General features: G+C 37.8%; 1 protein-coding gene across 1 annotated transcript in view; it reads right to left on the bottom strand.

Moving 5' to 3' along the window:
* Window positions 1-1,508: 1,508 nt before the first annotated feature.
* LOC143880233 (peroxidase 4-like) overlaps window positions 1,509-22,681 on the bottom strand; it is a 28,688-nt gene continuing 7,515 nt past the window's right edge. Inside the window, exons 3-4 of the mRNA XM_077383063.1 lie at window positions 3,639-3,804; window positions 1,509-2,385 (exon numbers count right to left, since the gene is read on the bottom strand). Coding sequence (XP_077239178.1) covers window positions 2,000-2,385; window positions 3,639-3,804 — 552 coding nt within the window. The 3' untranslated portion in view covers window positions 1,509-1,999. The remainder of the gene's footprint in view (window positions 2,386-3,638; window positions 3,805-22,681) is intronic.

Below are 22,681 nucleotides of genomic sequence, written 5' to 3'. Positions count from 1 at the left end.
TGGAAACTTTGCCATTTCATTTACCAACTGATGGGAGTGGGCTGACTTCAGCTGCCTACTACCCTTTTCACCTGTGCATGGAGTCATCGAGTTCCGTATACAAAATTTGAAGCTTTATGAAGGATGAGTACAATTTTCACCAATAAACATTCGTAATTTTACATTTTTTTTTTAAATGGATTCGTAATTTTACATTAGTGTCTACTTAAACTAAACTATGACATTAGTGTCTACTTAAACTAAACTATGTTTCAATTTAGGCTCTGTTCACTTGTTTTCCCGGGAAAGGAAAAGAAAATGTTTGCTGGGAATCTGACGTGGCATTAGGAAGAGAAATCCAGGGAATCTGTGCAGGAAAGGTTTCCTGGACTGTTCACTTGCGAAGGAAAAGGTTTCCAGGGAAACTGCGTGCCCTTCTTTTTGCTCTAGTTTTCCAGGGAAATGAAATCCGTGTGTTTTTATTCGGAAATGAAATCCCTAAAGTGTGGGAAAATGGGCTTTTGCATGTCATTTTTTGCTTTTTTGCAAATATTCCACATGTGTAATTCTATTTTCCCTGGAAAGCAAGTGAACACCATAATTCTGTCTTATCAAGGTCTTGTCAGGGAAAAAATAAGTTGTTTTCCAGGGATTTGCTTTCCTGGGAATGCAAGTGAACAGAGCCTTAGAGAATGGAAAAAGGTTTTGTTGTAATTACTTACATTGGGCATGACTTCTTCCATGGATCGATGCTTTTTGGAACTGTCATTAGTTACAATCTTAAAAGCAGGAACCTTCTCTCGGGGTGCCGCTCCCACCTCGGAACCTCGATTCGGCGCTCCTTAGGAAGGGAGCTTGCAGGGAGCGTGACCCCAGAGAGACATGAACCGTTCTAATGACGCTCACATCCTGCTTCTATTACTCTATAGGTCCCACCATCAACAACTTCCTCACATGAAACTCCTCCAACTCTTCACAGTACTTCATTGGAGCAAGCACAAAAGGCTTGTCCATCTTCAGAAGGCACGAGGAACGAGTGCACACAAATGAAGATGGTGAAGATGGTTAGAAATTAGCTTTTAGATGTACTTAAATTTTGAAAGATACATATGAAAATGGTTGGAAACTATTATTTTTTTATGTACTTGAATTTTGAAAGATATATAAAGAAAATATTACATACACGCTCCCATGGCGCTACCAAACTTAGACTCTTCTAGACCCCACGCTTCCCCGCCCCCACACCCGCTTCGTGCTTCTAAGGTTACAATTCATAATGCAAGCATTCTGTCACTGATGTTGCTATTATCCACCAATAGCACTTATGCTTTTTCTTTTTCTTTTTTTGCTGGGTAAATTCATTCCTAACCTGTGATCTCAATTTTGTGATCCTTATATACAAATTCGTAAAGGACCTTACTCAAACATTCTCATAATATTTATTTACTAGCATGATTCACCAGTGAAATTAATATTTCATTAAATTGAACGTTTTTATGCCCCACATATCCACGCGCCCACATAATATATACATATAAACCTCATAGCATTGCTCAGCTCATCTGTTTTGTTCTTTGTTCTTCAGTTAACTTTCATTCTCTCATCATAGCATTGCTCAATTCATCTGTTTGTTCTTTATTCAACTCTCATTCTCTCATGGATTCTTTTCGATCTAAAATAACTTCCATATATAATTAAATGCTAAGCGCCCCTTCCAGCCAATGGGGGCTCCCTCTCACCTCCATTTCTACAAGGGCGCCCTTCAATTTAGAATACCTCTCTCTCTCTCTCTCTATATATATATATATATATATATATATATATATATATATATATAGAGAGAGAGAGAGAGAGAGAGAACGGTTCCTACACATATGTGTAGATAAGTTATCTACACACTAGCTTAAAATACATATATAGAAAACGGTTCCTACACATATGTGTAGATAAGTTATCTACACACTAGCTTAAAATACATATATATATATATATATATATATATATATATATATATAAAGTCTTAGTTGACCTTTCTACAATTTATTCTGACTTCTCCCTTGCTTCCTGTGAGAGGATTAATGTTCCCCATTTTCACCATGGCCTTAGAAAAGTCCTTGAAGAAGTTTGAAGGTTTGCTCGCGAATTTCTTCACCCTGGATGCAGTGGAACTTCCATTCATGAGCTCTTGATCTGAGTGTAGAAGGCCTTTTTTACCCAATAAATTCTTGTAATAGTACTCATCGAAATGGGTAGGAGTCATGGTATCGAGAGGGGCGAGTGTGTTGTTACTCCCAACTCTTGGGCACCTGGATTGCAACGACTTGGCAAATGAGATGTCTATGTTGGAGTCATTGTAGATTCGGTTTCGGAAAGTTGTGCATCTCGCTAGACCAATAGTGTGTGCTCCTGCAAGCCATAAAGAACTCGAGCCATCAATATTATAGAACTCACACACAAAAACACATTGACATACTCCATAGTGCTAAAATGTTCATATGCAAGAATTTGAGAAATGATGGATACATTGAAGACCTATACAGAGAGTTTCCTGATGAGGCTGAAATGGAACTTCAGATCAATGGATTTACAACCTGTTCAGGTAAATTTTCGGGGTATCTTTCTTCACAATGATTGTCCTTCAAGGTTTGTTAGAGGATGCCCAAGTTGCTTTCGGTTCCTCCTTTTTCTTCCCTCTGTTCTTGTGTTAGTTGGGAGGATTAGGCGAGTGGTAGTGCCCCTCTTCCTTTGGTTGTTGCTTTTTAGGGTTTTCCTGTTGGATTTTGGTCTTTGCAATGGTGAAAACCGTATTTGTAAAACCCATATAGAATTTTCAATTAAGATTAATTTCCACCATGTGGTTCCCATAAGTAATTTTGCATGACACGGTTTGTATTTCAAGCCCTATTTAGGACATGGGAATCATCCTTTGGTGGTTTCTTTGATGGATTAGGAAACCACTTCCATAGTGGGCAGGTTTAGCAACTGCTCTCAACTCTAGCTCTAAACTCTAAAGAACAAAGGCTCATCAAGTTTTTTCTCATCCATCAATAGCAAAAGGGCATAAGTCTAGAGGAGAATAAATTTGAGGATTGGCTGTTGGTTTACAGTTCAACAGGGAAGATCATCTATGGCCTGTAAGTACAGAAGTATTTCTGTTTCATGTATATTGTGGTTGACAAGATCAAACTGTTTGAATCAGTTTAAATCAGTAATATATTTAGCACTTGTTTTTCTGTTTCACATTCTCCTCCTTTTGGCTCTGGTGGCTAGGTGTTTTGTCTTCCTCATTGTAGGTCTGCATTTTCTTCTATACAAAATTTGAGGTCCATCCCATTCTGTTTCTAGTTAAAAAAAAAAATAGTACTAAAGTTTGATGATTCAACAGGGAACTCAGCCAAGTTTACTTGACACAACATCAAGATAAGTTGAAGTGTCCAAAACTCGGTAGAACTAAAAAGCATAAATGCTACCAGAAGTACTTGACTTGAACCAATGGCTTAGATGCTTAAAACAAAACACTTCACCACAGATCTGTGTTACCATCGTGTCATATTATGAGAATGTCTGTTCATATGTACAGATTATATGAATGTTACTCACCTCATGCATGCATGGATGGACGTACATCATCAAAAGTATACAAAATAGAATAAACTAACCTGAAAGAGCCACTAGGTCTTTTAATGAGAGCCCTTGATTTGAGAAGCTTGTTGCAAGGGCGCTTAGATTTGATGTGGGTGGAGGGATATCATTATTGGCAGTTGTTATATTAGCTGTAGTAGAATCTCTTCTTCCTAATGGAACCGTCCAGGAAGGGCCACCCAACTGAAAATTTAAACCCAGCGTCTCTTTAGAGATGGTATAGTAAAAGATGGGATGAGGAATAACAGACTAATAACACAAAAATGAAAACTGAAAAATAGAATAAGTTGGAAATTGTGCCCAGAATTTATAGCTGCCAATCATGTGTCGTATTTGTTGAGAGTTTTTTTTTTCTTTTTTGATCGGTAAGCATGGGTTAGGCAGGACCCCCACCCGATGTAACCCGATGTATTAAATAGAAAGAGAATTACATGAAGATCATAATTGAGAAAAGAAGACAGCCCCACCTTGGGGGGCATTTGTTGAGAGTTGTTTATGAGTTATACATGGTGTTTGTGTTTGTTAACTTACCAACTTCTCCAAAAGTTTAAGCTGTTGGAGAAGGGCAGTATGTAATCTTTTATACTTTAACACTCCCCCTCACCTGTGGCCACTTGGCAAACACGTGGCACATGTGGTGCCACTTTGGGCCGACCATTGCATGTGGGTTTTTGCTATCCGGGAGGTTTGAACTCGAGACCTTTGGCTCTGATACCATTTTAACTTACCAACTTCTTCAAAAGCTTAAGCTGTTGGACAAGGGCAGTATTTAATCTTTTATACTTTAACAGTGTTTAATGCCTTAAATGGGATATCCACTTGGGGAAGATGAAAATATCGGAACTCCTTTTTATTTTCTTAAATATAGGGAAAATCAGTTATGATTTCCCATAATGTATGAACACTTGCAATTTTCTAAAATGTAGGGAACTTATTTGCTTCTTTAAAAAATGGAGGCTGCTCTTCTTCTGATTTTTGAAAATTGTAGGAAGAGACCTTGCGATCTTTTTAAATGTAGGAAAAAATGCCGAAAAAATAAAAAGACAATAACAAAAAAGAGCCACTAAAAAATGATAATATAAAAGCACTAATAATCTTGCATTTTTTTTTTTCTTCTGCAAGAGATTCCAAACATTTTTTTGTCTTTTTTTTAATGGCAACATTGTTTCTTATCTGAGTTGCTTGAATATCTAAATAAAAAACCTGTATTTAACAATCAACCGCACAATACGCAACCTATATGTCCATGTAGGAATTCACTCTAGAATTATTTTAGTTTGAACAATTCACATGTTGCCATTTGTTTCTCTATGAACTACGCATTTATAAATTAGTCGTTTTTCGGAAACGTTATTTACCATAATCTGTAGGATTGTTAAATCATCTTCAAATGACTTTACATGTGTTTGGCTGACACCCCCAATAAAGTGTCCATGCACATTGAGTTGGTTGCATACAATAATATCCATGAAAAAAGTGTAAGTACATTTAACAAAATATTATTAAAAATATAATATTAATTGAAAAGATTGTGGTGTGTGCACATGCATATATGATGTTTTATCAAAAGACATGAGGCATATAATGTTGGCGTCAATAGGGTGTGGCCCACATTGGACTCACGCCTATTGATTTAGATGCCCGACGCCCTATTAATACCCCCTTTCCCCTAGTGTTTTGTTTTGTAAGGAGTTTTCAAGATAAATCCTGATTGATATTCTCAATGCAAGTAAAAGAAAACTAGAAATTAAGATTGGGGTGAAATTAGGACTATAGTTCTAATCCCGAATACTCTTTTATGCATATGTATCTCTTCTTGATGGGTGGAGAAGAGAGAGATACAACAAGAGTTGAATTCCTATCATAAGGGGTCCCTAGTTTGGGAATGAAAAGCTCCTGTGAATCTATTGATCTAGTCATCAAGCCTTCATCATATCAGTAGTGTTGCTTTACAGTTCGAAGAGGTACTAGGGAGAGGGACATTGTTAGTGGATCGGATTTGTTAAACTATAAAAGATAAATAAATGCCTTTCTCCAACAGCTTAAGCTATTAGAGTAATAGGTTGTTTCACATGGTATCAGAGCCAAAGGTCTCGAGGTCGGCCCAAAGTGGGACCACATGTGCCACGTGTTTGCCAAGTAGGCCACACGTGCGGGGGAGTGTTAAAATATAAAAGATAAATAACTCCCTTCTTCAACAGCTTAAGCTTTTGGAGAAACTGGTAAGTTAACAGGATCATCGCATTGGAAAGCATACCCTATGATCTAATCGGCATACCGGGGCTAAGTTATCACATATTACTCCATAAATAAAGTTTAACGATTGGTATCAGAGCTTCCCTTCAGATTGCGGTGATTGAGATGATATTACAGTCCGACTCTATTCATGTGATCCTATGTATTTGATGTTCTCCTAAAAATAAAATTTTCATTTCTCTGTCACATGACTAATATTAATTAAGACCGGGGTCCTTGGTTTGAAAAGGAAAAGTTCTTGTGATTCCATTGATCTAGCCATCAAGCCTTCATCAGATCAATAAGCTCCTTCATGTTTCAAAGAAGAAACCGGGATAGCGTTGTCATTACTGGATCTAATCGTCGCATCTGAAAGCATACCCTAGGATCTAATCGCCATGGCTGGAGGTAGGTTTCCACATATTACTCTATAAATAATGTTTATAACATATAATTCATACTTAGCTATCATCCATAAACAAGCATTGATCCATTTGTAGATTTGGACCATTGATTGTGCTATTTTGCCACACGGTTCAACATCTCCCATTTTGCCAATACAATTTAATAGAACCTCCCGAGTCCCATGAGGATTGCTTTTCTCCATAACATGTCCATAGAGATTGCTTCAATCAATGAATCTACTACTATTTTTCGATATGGAAAATAACATACCACTATCGTATTTTATCCATAACATTATAAATATAATATACTAGATTTTAAAATATTTAAATTTTGAGCTCAGACATCTCATTTTAATGAATAGATAATGCATCCATATCATCACAAAACAGGTCAATGGGTTTATTTCTATTTAATTTAACTTCAAGTATAACTTTTGAAGATGCTAAATTTCAAGTGATATATTCGACTGTCATGGTGGATTTTGCAACACACATCTTCTTTTCACTATATTCTGATTTCATAATACCACCTAGGGCAAACACATATTATAGATTATCCATAAAAGCCATTATTTTTATTAGAACTTTATCATTGTTTTTATTTAGTAGTACTTTTGGGTAATTAAAGAAACATGTAATGGGCTTATATATATATATATATATATATATATATATATATATATATATATATATATATATATATATATTGAACACATGTTTTCTCTAGTTAATATTGTTGGAATATCATGTACAACGATTCAACGATGGCAAGGGGCACGGGGATATGGCATTCCAATTTCTCTTGTAGACCTAAAATATTCACAGTAGGGGTTTAGGCTAAACATCTCTTCCTGTACAAAAATGTCATCAGTTGAGACTCTGAATAGAGCTTGGTAACCTACCTCAGTCATTGCGTTGGAGACCCTAAGCAAGCATAATGAATATTGTATAGGAGTTTGCCGACTAAACCGGATCATTCGTTTTCAAATGACTTAGTGTTATTCTGAATATAATTCATATAGTATACCTTGACCGAGGGATCATGTCATTCTATTCTATGTGCCCGCAGCACAATGTTAGTGTTGCCTACTAGCTAGTCATGATCAGAGATCCACTTTTTGATGCACTAGATTGTATGGCTTGGCTAGGAGGCTGATATGGATGCCCAACATGAAATCTACTACCACAAAAGAAGAAAATTTACAGTTCACAAGTCAGATAAGACTCTGTTACTCTGGCCAAATGATGTGGACCGGGTCCACGGTAAAAGCCTTGGGGTTTCATAGATAGATAGGTAGTCGTTTACTATTAGTCTTCTTTCTTTGTAGTAGGGGTAGCTTTGTAGTTTTCGACTGTCTAGTGTCTTTTGTAGTGAGGTAATCTTGTAATAAGGAAGAAGGGGATGTGTGGAGTCTTCCTTCTATTCCCTATTCTCAATAGAGAGATGAGAGAAGGCAGCTCGACCTTTGCTTAATCTCTTCGATAATTGCAGACACCTTATCTTTAGGTTTCAGTTTCATTCACTCATTCCATCTCGTCAGATAGGACTTTGTTACTCTGGCCAAATGATGTGGACCGGGTCCACGGTAAGAGCTCTAGGGTTTCATAGATAGATAGTTAGTCGTTTACTATTAATCTTCGTTCTTTGTAGTAGGGGTAGCTTTGTAGTTTTCGAGTGTCTATTGTCTTTTGTAGTGAGGTAATTTTGTAATAAGAAAGAAGGGGATGTTAATATGGTAGTTGGGATCACATGGGGACCATTGCCACTTGGCAAGGTTGTTGGAGGTGGTTCTGGGCCACATTGAGGGGACCGCATGCCTCTTGACATGGTGTCGCATGGCAACCACTTAGTAAGGTTGTTAAAGGTGGTTGGTGCTACATGGGGCCACATGTGGTAGCAGAGAATTGACATGTGGCAAATGGGGGACCACATGAGTAACGACCTAAGCGCCTAGAATGGTGACAAGTGTCCAAGGGGACCACATGTGCACATGGCAATTGGACACTTATCTCTCTCTTATTGGTGACCAAGAAACAAGTACAATCCGCTTGGCACATGTTGATTGGCTGTCTACCCCATTCCTCCTCTATAAATAAGGGTGCATGGCCCTCATTTGGGGGAGTTTTTTTTAGATATTTGATTGAGTGTTTTCCAACCTGTGTTGCATGGATTCGGATTCACGTGTCGAGATCCGACACGGATTCGAGGTGTCGGGTTCAGTAAACCCCAAAAAGTAGGATTCGTTGATTTGGTAATTTTTATTAAATAAATTAAAATTTAAAAATTTTAAATATATACAAATATGTATGTAATATTGTATGTATATGTAGAGTTTTTATTAAGAGAGACGAAGAAAGGGGAACGGGGGTCAATGTTCGAGGGTCGAGGCACTAGGTTTTTTATTTAAAGAGTACATGTTGTGATTTATATTAAAAAAGTTAAGAAGAATATACATTTAAAGGGAAAATATATAGTTTCGCATTTTAAAACATAAAACGATGTGACGGATTCGCCCAAAAAAATTGAATTCGTGCAGGACACAGCTACAATAAGAATCCGGGTCTGTCCCACATGAATCCATCTCCGATTCACGTGTGGAGATGTGTTTACACGGATTCGACATAGGAGGGCAAAGAATCCATGCAACGCAGTTTCTAGCCAAGGCTGAGAAGAATTTTCAGCCCCTTTGGGGAGTTGAAGGTGTTTTGGAGGGAAAGTTGTGGCGGAGAGCTGGGAGAGCTCTTGGATTTTGTGAGGGATTTTCTTTCCCTCTCTCCCTTCCTACTTTGAATTCATTGTAGAAACCTCTTGCTTTTATTTCATGTCTTGCTTGTTTTTATCTTGCTGATTTGTCATAATTCTTGGTTTTTGTTCTTAACGGTTATGCCTTTCTGATTGATGTGTTTTCCTATGGCTAAACAACAAAGCTTGAAGATCATAAGAAGTTCAGTTCTCCATGCTTCCTGAGAATTAGTTTATATCATATTTTGTGTACAAGTTCCGAGGAGAACAGAACCTACTTTGGAATTTCTAGTTAAAGAACTCCTCTACTTTCTCGATCCACATTATGTTAATTTGCTCTGTCATATGACTTCTACAAGAGTGTGTGTTCTTGAAACAGGATCAGTGATCTACTCTTAAGTCTCTGCTCACCAATTCATAGTCTTCACCACCAAATTAGAATTCTGAATAGAGTTTTCTCTTTATGTAAACTACAACCAAAAAGCTCAAAATTCCTGTCTTGTTCATTGTTTCTTATATTCTGCAAGAACATGGAAACTGAGTACCAGGCGCTGTTTTGAGAAAATTCCATGTTTTCTGGTTGTTCGATCCATACACTGGTTCCTTTCAGTTTTTGTTTGAAAATTTCCTTGACAATTTGAGGAATATCACTCTCTTGATCGAATTGTGGACCTAATGTTTCGTATCTACAAAGAACTCCATCTTTTGGCGTTCATTCATCTTAAACATTTAGCTCTTTGAATAAGACCAATCTGCAAAGAAAATTAACTGCACTTGGTTAATTCCACCATTTCGGTTTCTTGTGATTCAGTCCTAAATGTTTTCAATATTTTCTCAGCATTGATAGTTCTTTGGGTCCTTTCCCTATAAAACTCAAAAGCAACTCAATTCAAGAGGATCCACCTGAATCAATGCCTTGATACACTTGCGCTAAGACTTAGTAACACCACGTCAAAATATTCTGGAAGTGCAGATTGCTTTTCACTGAATTGAAACCATTCACAAGTAGTTCAATGGTGCAGATCACATCTTGAAGAAAACCCACATAGTAACAATGCTGAAACCTTCATATGATTTTCAACAAATTGAAGCCATACAGTAGCAACATGAGGGAGAAAATTTCACAAACAGAGAGCACGAGATAAAGGCGTGGATGAATTGTTGATTACAGTCAAGATCTAGTTCTTCCACCAAAGAACCAGTAACGGGTTGAAGAAACTCAGTTCAGAACTTTGATGTGGTGAGCAACAATTCTTCCACGTTACAACAGACAAGTAGAAATCGGAGGATCTAACCTCGGTCATTGTCCAATGCCATCCGTGGCTTCTAGCTGTTGCCAAAGCAAGTTGGACATCGGATACTATCATGGCGATTATCAACATAGCTGTTGCTGCACTGTGTAAGCTTTTAGCGTTGCTCATTATATTGGATTCAGCCGCATAGTAAAGGAGCCGAGCAAAAGAGAATTCCATGCTTAGAATTCCTCTTTCTTGCTCGATGGGAAAGAGAAGCCTACTTCCATTGAGATCCATAGTTTTACTTGGCTTGAATATGTAGAATCCAAGCTTAGTGCCATTTTAGGATTGTGAATCAATACTTTAAGTTGAAGAATGGGGAACATGGGGTTCAAAGTCAGCCATTAAACCGGGATCTGACCAGTACACTCTCGAACTGGTTCAATGAGAATTTGCTTACATGGATCAAAGCTCTTGAGTAATCTAGTTGATGTTTGGCAGATTGAATTTCTGTGTCAGATTGAAGAAACCTGAGATCTTATGTACACAATGATTTCTGTCAGGGAGATTATGAGGATGGGCATTATGAAGACTAAGTTCAGGAACATCCTAGCAAGGTGGAATCAGTGTTTTTCTTTTCACTCTAAGAGCATAGCCACTCTGATAAGCTGCGAGTAATTTACTCTCCAATGGCAGAAGCTTGGGGACTGAGTTTAAGGTTTCACATCGGATTGTTTGGGTGAGTTTAGTACAGCTAGGTCACGTGATTGAGCAGCTGGTTATAGGGTTCATTGTGCCTTCCTCTCCATCTCAGTACTGAGCACGGACACCACCCTTGTGTCTGTATTAGTATGGATCCGCCTTATGTTCCATGCCTCGACCTCGGATACTATCATGGCGATTTTGAGGCCACTCGTACACGATGGGCTGATGCTTTTGAAGAGTATTATTATTATTATGGTCGAGATCACCTAGATCATCAGAAGACTTTTCGTCGTGTCTGAGAGAGAGATCATTTCTTGCGTTTATATTCTCCCCGAGTCTATTGGCAGCGATGACAAATATAAAAACAGCGTCAGGAGCGAGAGGCTAAGTAGAGGTAAGGGAGAGGAAACTGATAGGCAGTGGTTTGAGTTCAGACAGGGACTAGAAGAGTGTCAAGCACAGTTTCAGAGGGATTCAACTAAGCTGAGCAGTATGTTAGCAGCATATCAGAGGAGTGCTACTTCCTCTTCTCCACCTCATGAGGAGGATGAAGAAGCAGATGAGTTGCCGACATTGGGTGTTGAGCTAACATCACTGCCTCATGAGGAGGATGAAGAAGCAGATGAGTTGCCGGCATTGACACCATGATGTTTTTGGCCGGAGAGCGAGGGATGACATCCCTACATCCACTGACTTGGGTCTACACTTGCTTCACATCAGAGTCAGGCTTCACGGCGAGCTCTTTTCTAGCGTGAGTGGGTGTTGGGGGTGGGGGGGGTGGGGGGGGTGATGTGGACCGGGTCCCCGGTCAAAGCTCTAAGGTTTAATAGAGAGATAGATAGTAGTTTACTAGTAGTCTTCTTTCTTTGTAGTAGGCGTAGTTTTGTAATTTCTGAGGGTCCTTTGAAGTAAGGTAATCTTGAAATAAGGAAGAAGAGGATGTTGATGTGGCTGGGTAGTTGGGATCACATGGGATTGCTGCCACTTGGCAAGATTGTTGGAGGTGGTTGTGGCCCACATGCAGGGGCCCACATGCCTCTTGGTATGGTGCCACATGACAATCACTTAGCAAGATTATTAAAGTTGGTTGGAGCCACATGGGGGCATATGTGGTTGTGGGGAATTGGATGCGGCAATTAAGGGATCACATGTGTAACCACCTAAGCTCCTAGAATGATGACGAGTGTCCTTGGGGACCACATGTGCACATGGCAAGTGGACACTTGCTCCTATTGATAGCCAAAAACCAAGTACAATCCACTTGGCACATGTTGATTGGCTTCTGAAATGTAGGTGTGACAATTCAAGAGGGGGGGGTGAATTGATCACTCAAAAATTTTGAGCTTAATTAGTTGGATTATTAGAAATTAATTTGTTAATTAAGCACTAGTTAATCTAACCCTTGTTAAAATAATCAATATAGTGAAATCTAGGGTTTATATGTCACTTTAAGCCTATATACTTTAACCCTTGTTTTAAAAAAAACATAAATACAAGAAAATGGTAGAGTTTACCAATCACCACAATGTGCAAAGGAAATGAGAGAAAGCATCTATAAGGCACAAGATTTATAGTGGTTTGGTCATCCACAAGACCTACTCGACTTTTCCAAGTTTTACCTCCTTGGGCGCTCTACTAAAAAGTGATGAGATTCTTCAACGGGAGAATCTCCAAGCCGTACACCCGACTCCTCCAACTCCAAAGGGAACAAACCCTTTCTGCACGAAACCTTGGCGAGGGCACACTCCCTCTTTCAACGATTCACCTTTGTTAACGGGCCGAATCAGAGACCCTCGGATACAAATGAAGAAATATATAAAAAGAACTCTTAATGCCTATTAATAGGCGGATTACAACTTTGATAGCCCGCAAACTCTTCAAAGAATAAAAATGTAGAAGCTTAATGGAGATCCTCTTGATAGAATGTTAAAATCAAATTCAAAGAGGTTTAGCTTTTGATAGAAAAAATTTTGGCTTAAGGAAAATAGGATTTTATCTTTCTAAAATGTTCAAAAGCTTGTTTAGATAGGTTTTGATAGTGTTTATATAGTGTATTTGAAAATATGACCGTTTGGGGGTAAAATTGTAAAAAACATGATTGAAAAAGTTAACCTGCGCAAGCCCCAACGGCTAGTTTGTCCGACTGTCGCGGTCGACCGAGCCACCGCTGTCGCCCGCCCCTATCGGGCGTCATTTTTTATTTTTAAATTTCTTACCGTCGCGGTCGACCGGCCCCATGGCGGTCGCCCGGCGAAGGCTACCTGTCCGCTCAAAATTTAAAATCAAAAACCTATCTCGGTCGACCGACCCACGGCGGTCGCTCGCCCAAACCCAGGACGGATTGGTTCTGATTCCACAGAATCATTTCCGTGGTCGCCCGACTTATCCTGGTCGACCGGCCCGCCTTTGTTCAGAGGATGCTGGAATTCCACCCATCCTTCCGCGGTCGCCCGGGACACCCCAGTCGGCCGACCCTGTATAAAATTCTATTTTTACTTTAAAAGTTCAGGGGCTTTTGAGCCATGGTCTTTAGGCCTAAGTCCTAGGTTTTTAGACACATTTTTTGGTGTGTGTATGGTTTTCAAATATATAAAAAGTTAAGTACGAAAATCATTTGAAAATCTATTGAAAGTGCATTTTACAAAATATCAAGAGGACTCTAAATTCGTTCTAAAAATGATACCATTGAGTCTTCTTGGAATGTATCGGCTCCTTTGCACTTCCTTGGACTACTTCGGCTTGAGTGAACATCTTGACCTCGTTCTAGCTCTTGTGACCTCCTCCAATCTTCAATACATGTTGAATGGTACATGAGGTGTCACCAAAGTATGTTCAACTCCAAGCTCCTTCTTGACACTTGATATGGAACTTGTGGGATCTTGAACTTGAGCTTCTTAACTTTGAACCTCCTCCAAATGGTGATGTCTTCACTGTGAGTGCAAGCTCTTGATCATCATGTGTGCGGATCCACAAGCCATGTGTTGAGATGAGTTGTGTAATGACGATTATGACATGGAATTCTTGTATATAACACAGCACCTAAAAGCAACACATTAGTCCATAAATGCTAATCAATTTGTGTTTGCTAGCATCAAAATAAGAGGTAAGGTGAATGATTAGACCCATGGGAACCCTTGGGCTTACATTCTCCCCCTTTTTATGATGGTAAACAAATTGATTAGGGAGATAAGAGATATCGACCAAATAGATGAATAAGCATGATATGATATAAACAATAGAGCATAGCTCCCCCTTACTATATGCACATGTATAAAATGATAATGTAAAGCATGTGGTGCATATAGAATTGGACAACGTAATCAATTCTCAAAACTCTTCCCCTTTTGGCAACAACAAAAAGATAGGGATATGCAAGTGAGGTGTCAAGATGAATGATAGCTTATATAAGCTATATATAGGGTATATGGTATGACATTTAAGCTCTTATGATGCTTATCAAAGAAAAAACAAAAATGAGATGCTTGATAAGCTATTTTTTTATTTTTTTTTATTTTGATATAAGATTTTGCAAGTTTAGCACAAGTATGGAGGCAATAAACCATGTGAGCACATCACAATGATCTATAAACATGAATAATAAACCATTTAGCTCTCCTCCTATGAATTTGTCAGAGGCCCTAGGTGAAACCTATGTGATAGGGCATGACAGGACACTATAATGGCAAAGGTGAATGATTTGAACACTTGGGCTCCATTAGCAACTTTTGAAGCATGTAAGTATCTACCTAAGCAATGATATGCTCAGATCTATGACACAACCATTTAGGTTCATAAGTTGCTTCATGAGGGGATCTCTGGACAGTAAATAGACAAGTCTCTTCCAGAGCATGAATATGCTCTGAACTATAATATAACTTTTAGAGATCTTAAGTTGCTTACCCTTAGAGATTTACAGATATGAAAATGTAAGCTCCCCTGACTATGTGCATCCAGTCTAAATATGAGTTCCAAGCACATAAGCCATTGATTTGAAATCACCTTAACCATTCAGACTCTTTGCTCCATTCAAATAAGAATTACAATTTGATTAGGGATGGATGATTATTAGACTTAAGATATGACAATGAATAGAGTACAGTCTAATAAGCACATGGATAAGAGAATGAAACCAATGAGGTACACATCCATGGCAACCAAAGATCATGTATATATAGATAACAACTATAATGCTCCATATACATGAACAAATGATGGAAAATTGATACCACATTTCAATTAAAATATCTTGAAATGATAACAGTGGTATTTGAAAATCTCTCGACAGAAGTAAAATTGAACTTTGCATTCTTCTATTCGGAACTCTTCTACTGATGAATGTTTAGAAGAGCTTAGATCAATGCTTGAACCTTTCTTCCATGTAAGGGTAGCATCTTTACAGATCTTCTCGGATTGAGAGATTGTGTACTTGTTTTAAATCCTCTATCTTATCAAAATGTCATCTTTGAGAGGATTTAGGTAATGCACATGCCAGCCTTTAGTCATGAATCATAATTTCCCTAGTCTCTGTTCATCCTTCACTGTGGAAAGAGTGTCGAGTTGGACAGATGAAAATTGTGTACATTTCTTATCTTATTGCATATGGCATGATGGAGGGAGACAAGTACTTTAGACAAGCTGTGAATGACCAATTATCTGAATTGGTCTTTTCTTCTACAGACAGGTCTGCTGATGAGCAAATCAATCTACTGAAGTCCTTTAAGCCATCAGCTCTCCCCCTAAGTATTTGTCATAGCCTTTGGTAAAGCCTATCAAGTAAGGCATGACAATACAGAGTGGCTATAGATATGACTGTGAATATATAGCCACATGATCTTATCATGATGAATGATATCTTTATCTTCAAAACCACATGATAAGAGATAACTTCATAGGCAATGATATGATCAATTTATGCCTATCTTATGAAGAAGAGTTCTAGAGAGTTTTGAAACTCTAGAACAAGATATTTGTCATTGGAAATGATGAAACCATATAAGTTCATCCAAGATAGGTATAAAGCCTATAAGAATGTGACATTAAGGCTCAGGCTAAGGGAACTTGTCATAAATGAGAAGCTATCTTAAAGTGAAAACACAAGACAAGCCCTAACTGCACCACAAATGAAGCAATGAGGCTCCAAATGGGTGCACTTATCATATGTGATGTTGTATACACATTAAACAACATATAATAAGATAGATGGACAGATATTTACATGTAAAACTCCCTCTTTGTTAAGGACTCACACATAGTATGAATCCAAAGGGCTGTCCAACACAAGCACCAAGGGATTTAGAGGTGAATGATTTACAATCAACCCTTTAGCTACAAATGCATGATTGCTAGGGGTAGTCAAGTGATATCAAAAGAGGTGATACCAAATGAAATTAAATGACAACCTAGCATATCATGCTCCCCTAACTAGGCACATATGGCTAATCAAGGTTAAGATATTGGCTAGAAAATAAAGAGATTAGATGTTTTAATTAAAGAGATTAGTGTACACTCTCCAACTTACTAGGTAAGAGGACTAAAAGTACCAATTGAGTAGCTTTAACTTTAAGTTTACCATCTTTACCATGTAGCTAATGCCTTATAAGGGGATAAACCTATAGATTACATAGATAAGCTATTTTAGCTCAAATCTATAGGACTCAGACAAAAGAGAAATTTAACTATAGAGGATTATGTCTGAGAGAGACATCCATGGCTCATGCAAGTGAGAGCATACCACTATGGGTAATCATGAGCAAGATATGACACTTTAAAGCATTCATGGATAGTCTACCATGTTTGGATACAAGGAACATGACACATAAGGTTCATGGTCCAAACATCTATGTCTACATCCACAAACCACTTATACAAAGATAAGGCACTAAGCACAAAGTGCATAGGCCCATAGAAAACCAAAATGTGTGGGAGAATATATTCATTTTAAGTCTTTGGAACACATCTACTTTAACCCATCAAGATTTCTTATAAATTTAATGATAATCATTAAGCACACAAGAATGGGTTTGAAGGACAACCAGGTGCAATGTAATAGATATGACTACTCACCTAAGGCACAAAAGATGTCTAAGAAATGATTTGAGTGGATTTTAATTTCTTAATCTTACTAGAAATGATATTCAAACCAGATTGAATATTTTAAGATCTAGCAAATGCCAAATTTGTCCTAGATAGAGTTCAAATATGAAGAAATTGAACTTGTTAGATCAAGTTGAACTCATGGGCAAAGGAGTGGTTGATTTTCATGGAAGCACACATATGGTTTTCACATTGAAATTTTCTATTGTGGATTTTCTTTGTAGATGAATACTAAGTGGATAGTGATGTGTTTTTGCACTTAGATGGATTCTTCTAAAAGATGTTCAATAAAGCACAAAATATATGGTCTAAGATAATTATAACTTTATTTTACTTATAGACTATAGCATGAATATGATGTGATCATTAAAGCACAATGAGAAAAGATACATTCTATTAAATCGTGTATAAAGATGAGTATCTAAGCTCAGAAATGAAATGATATATCGTTTAAGCACATGTGATCTTGATACAATAAATGCAACATTGAAATAGTATGTAGAGAGAATTTAAATGATATATCAATTAAAGCACAACCCCATATATCAATAAATTCAAATAATGATTTGAGTGGGGGACTTTGGAACCCAAATTACTTTGATTCCGACCAAGTTTGTTTGCGGGAATATAACTTTTCTAATCCAAACAAACTTATTTGATTTCACAAATCTAAGCTTACACCTAGATTTGTGATGTCCTAATCTACCACAATAAGTACATGAGTAATGATTGGTAGATGAGGAACATGAAGAACCACAAGAATGCGCATGAGAACATATATGTTTATCTTTATCTTCTTGTAATCTTTGGTTCTTTAATGAGAGTTCTTTATTTACTAGTTTTATCTCATTTAATTGATTTTCAAGACAATCTATTTTATGAGATGAACTAGTTTTCAATTTTTCTTCATTTTCACAAACATGTTTGTACTTTTCATTTAAATCCATGTTTGTGTTTTCAGGGCTTATATTTTCTTTCTCAAAAGCATTGCATCTTTGGATTAAGTCATTATTTTTATTTATCAATGTTTTGCTTAAATGACTTAATTTTTTATTTCTTTTTAAAGTTTCATTAATTTCCATTTTTAAATCTTCAATTTGATTCTTAAATTTGGAAATTGAATTTTCAACATTCTCTTTATTTGCAAAAGATTTTTTACTCTCTTCTTGTTCAAAAACTTTATCATTTGAAAAGAGAAACATTTTTCTCAAAAATATTTTCAAGTATGGTCCAGTCTTTTGCATTTATACATGTTGAAATTTTCTCAAAGATACTTCGAGTTACACCACAACACAATAAAATTATTGCTTTTGAGTTCAAGGAAAATAATTTTAAATCATTTTTACTACATTTTCTTGAAATAGAAAATCACCTTTCAATGACATCTAGCATGTCATAATCTATGGATTTGAGATAGGCTAAAAATTTTACTTTCCAAGCTCCAAAATTCATTCCATCAAAAAATGGAAGAATTAGAGCGGATTGGCCTAACTCGAAATCCATTTGGATTGTCACTTGATCTTTTCTCTTGTAGATTTTTAAAGTTAAAAATCTCTTTAAGAGCCTAAGCTTTGATACCATATGAAACCTAGGTGTGACAATCCAAGAAAATGTAGGTGTGACAATCCAAGAGGAGGGGTGAATTGGTCAAATAAAACTTTTGAGCTCAATTAGTTGGATTATTAGAAATTAATTTGTTAACCCTTGTTAAAACTTTAAGAGCCTAAGCACTAGTTAATCTAACCCTTGTTAAAATAATCAATATAGTGAAATCTAAGATTTAGATGTTACTTTAAGCCTATATACTCTAACCCTTGTTTTAATAAAACATAAATACAAGAAAATGGTAGAATTTACCAATCACCACGACGTGCAAAGGAAAGGAGGAGATCAAGCATCCACAAGGCACAAGATTTAAAGTGGTTCGGTCTATCAGAAGACCTACTCCACTCTTCCAAGTTTTACCTCCTTAGGCGCTCCACTAAAAAATGATGAGATTCTTCAATGGGCAAATATCCAAGCCGTACACCCGACGACTCCAACTCCAAAGGAAACAAACCCTTTCTGCACGAAGCCTTGGCAAGGGCACACTCCCTCTTTCAATGATTTACCTTTGTTAACAGGCCGAATAAAAGACCATCGGATACAAATGAAGAAATAAAAAGAAAAGAATTCTTAATGCCTTTTGATAGGCGGATTACAACTTTGATAGCTCGCAAACTCTCCAAAGAATAAAAATGTAGAAGCTTAATGGAGATCCACTTGATAGAATGTAAAAATCAAGTTCAAAGAGGTTTAGCTTTTGATAGAAAAATTTTTGGCTCAAGGAAAATGGGATTTTATCTTTCTAAAATGTTCAAAAGCTTGTTTAGATAGGTTTTGATAGTGTTTATATAGTGTATTTTGAAAAATGACCGTTTGGGGGTAAAACTGTAAAAAACTTGGTTGAAAAAGTCAACCTGCGCAAGCCCCAACGGCTAGTTTGCCCGACCGTCGCGGTCGACCTAGCCATTGCGGTCGCACGCCCCTATCGAGCGCCCTTTTTTATTTTTAAATTTCTTACCGTCGCGGTCGGACGGCCCCATGGTGGTCGCCCGGCAAGGGCTACCTGTCCGCTCAAAATTTAAACTCAAACACCTATCTCAGTCGACCGACCCACAGCGGTCGCCCTCCCAAACCCATGACATAATGGTTCTGATTCCACAGAACCATTTCCACGGTCGCCCGACTTACCCCGGTCGATCAGCCCGCCTTTGTTCGGAGGATGCTGGAATTCCACCCATCCTTCCGCGGTTGCCCGAGACACCCTTGTCGACCCGCCCTATATAAAATTCTATTTTTACTTTAAAAGTTCAGGGGCTTTTGGGTCATGGTCTTTGAGCTTAAGTCCTAGGTTTTCAAACACATTTTTGGGTGTGTATGGTTTTCAAAGATATAAAAAGTTAAGTATGAAAACCATTTGAAAACCTATTGAAAGTGCATTTTACAAAATATCAAAAGGACTCTAAATACATTCTAAAAATGATACCATTGAGTCTTCTTGGAATGTATCGGTTCCTTTGCACTTCCTTGGGCTACTTCGGCTTGAGTGAACATCTTGACCTCGTTCTAGCTCTTGTGACCTCCTCCAATCTTCAATAATTGTTGAATGGTACATGAGGTGTCACCATATCATGTTCAACTCCAAGCTCTTTCTTGACACTTGATAGGGAACTTGTGGGATCTTTAACTTGAGCTTCTTAACTTTGAACATCCTCCAAATGGTGATGTCTTCACTGTGAGTGCAAGCTCTTGATCATCATGTGTGCGGATCCACAAGCCATGTGTTGAGATGAGTTGTGTAGTGGTGATTATGACATTAAATTCCTGTATATAACACAACACCTCAAAGCAACACATTAGTCCACAAATGCTAATCAATTTGTGTTTGCTAGCATCAAAACAAGAGGTAAGGTTAATGATTCGACCCATGGGAACCCTTGGGTTACAGCTTCCTACTCCCATTCCTTCTCTATAAATAGGGCTAAATGACCCTCATTTTAGGGAGTCTTTTGGATGTTTGATTGAGTGTTTTCCAACTAAGGGTGAGAAGAATTTTCAGCCCTTTCGAGGAATCGAAGGTCTTTTGGAGGGGAAGTTGTGGCGGAGAGCAAGGAGGGCTTCCGGATTTTGTAAGGTATCTACTTTCCCTCTCCCTTTGTACTTTGAATGCATAGTAGAAATCTATTCCTTCTCTTTCATGTCTTTTCCTTATTCTTATCTTGCTGATTTGTCATAATTCTTAGTTTTTGCTCATATTTTTTAAGTATTTCTTCATAATCAATCTGATAACTCTACTATAACATTTTGGAATTTCAACGTTGTTTTTACCTTCCACTTATCCGTGCTCTAGATCCACATCACTAAAGGATTGGGGAATGATATCATCCCCCCTCCTCCCGTTCTAACGGATAAAATCCCCCCCCCCCTTAACGTTATTCGTTAAGCTTTAAAGGCAAAGAAAAACGTTAAAGGTTCAAATCTCCATAAAGCAATAAATACACCTTTAAAAAAGTCAAATCAATGGTCATGTCTATTCCCTGTTTATTTTCCAAATGATATCCCATTTTCAAAGTGTTTTCCTCACCTCTATTAATTGTGGTAGTGGGGAAAATGAGTAATCTTAAGGAAAGGGATATGCTGGTGTTTTTGGTTCCTACGCTACAGTTAGTTGTTAATGTTCTGGTGTGTCCACTTATCTATTATAAGGATTTGAACAAAGGGTTGCCCAGTTTCAGGACATTAAATAACGTAGTGCTGTAAGATTGCACTGCAAATTGATGTCTGAATTCATAGTGACTTGCTCCTTAAGAAAGATTTTTGAAGAATCTGTCCAGGAAATGTAGGGATCCTCAGTGGAGTAATTCACCATCAATTTAATGGGATCCTGCTGCCGAAGTTGAGAGGAAGGATTACCTATGCTTCAGGATGATCGGTGCAAGCCACAATAATTCACAAAGTTGGGAGTTCCATGAGCCGAACCTGATTTTGAAAATAAAAAATAACCGAGCCGACGCCAGACGTCCGGGAAACCGGCAAACGTCCGTGACGGACGCAGGTGCGATTTTGAAATCCAAACGGTCATATTTGTCGGACGCCCAGACTACGTCCGCGACGTCCGTGAAGATAAAAAAAAAATTAGTTTTTTTTTCTCTAACTACAACTATATATACACCTTTAAAAACCCTAAATCATAACTCTTCAACCCTTGCAAGTTTGAGCCACCATTGTTGAACCTTAACTTTCAAATCTACAAGTTTTTCTTGAAATTACTAAAAGAGATTTAATAATCAAGAGAGCAATCACACAAAAGAACACAAAAGATTTACATGGAAAACCCTCCAACGAAGAGGGAAAAATCACGGGGCGAATCCGACGAAATATCCACTAATCAAATAAGTAATACAACGTCTCTTCCTCAAGTTTTTCACCCAAAAACTTGAGACCATACAAGAAATAAGAGAGATAAAAGGGTTACCTCATTGTGAACAACAAAACCCACTTTCTCACCAAAATCACCCACTTCAATCTTCAAGTCGAAGAAACCCAAATCCTCACGAAGGCTCCATTCAATGAGAGGATCCATCGGCGCGGTGAAAATCTCCCAGAAGAACGCTCGAAATCCTTGGTTTTGATCCCGTACAAACCCCGAAAAAAGAGCCACCAAGAAAACCCTTGTTTCTTCTTCTTCTCTTCTCTCTCTTTCTCCTCTTTTTTTAATGAGTTTTTTCCAAAAAACGTCACATAACCCACGATTTGGGTTTATCCTTTTTTTTATTTTTCATTTTCACAAAACGACAATACACACTCACTACCGACTGACTCGTATTCCAAATCAGAAAGATCTCTTGTTTCCTAGTTCATATGGGGAACTAATATGTGTGGGATGTGGGGCCTACATAGGCTGGACCCACCAACAATCTCCCCCTCTAGGCCTATGAAGAGGAGACACCAACCTTGACTCTTACTTGGAGTCCATGCCAACTATGACTAAGCATAGCTCAAGCTTTCCTTTTGAGACAACCATAGTCAACATATCAAACGGATTATTGTCAGTGCGAATCTTCTTCAACTGCAACAACCGTGTTTCGATCACATCACGG

Source organism: Tasmannia lanceolata, unplaced genomic scaffold, assembly GCF_043159265.1.
Source record: "Tasmannia lanceolata isolate RefF3 unplaced genomic scaffold, GAP_Taslan_0.1 ptg000006l, whole genome shotgun sequence".
Classification (NCBI taxonomy): Eukaryota; Viridiplantae; Streptophyta; class Magnoliopsida; order Canellales; family Winteraceae; genus Tasmannia; species Tasmannia lanceolata.
Note: the sequence above shows the minus strand (reverse complement) of the source record. Positions and strands in the feature narration are given on the sequence as shown.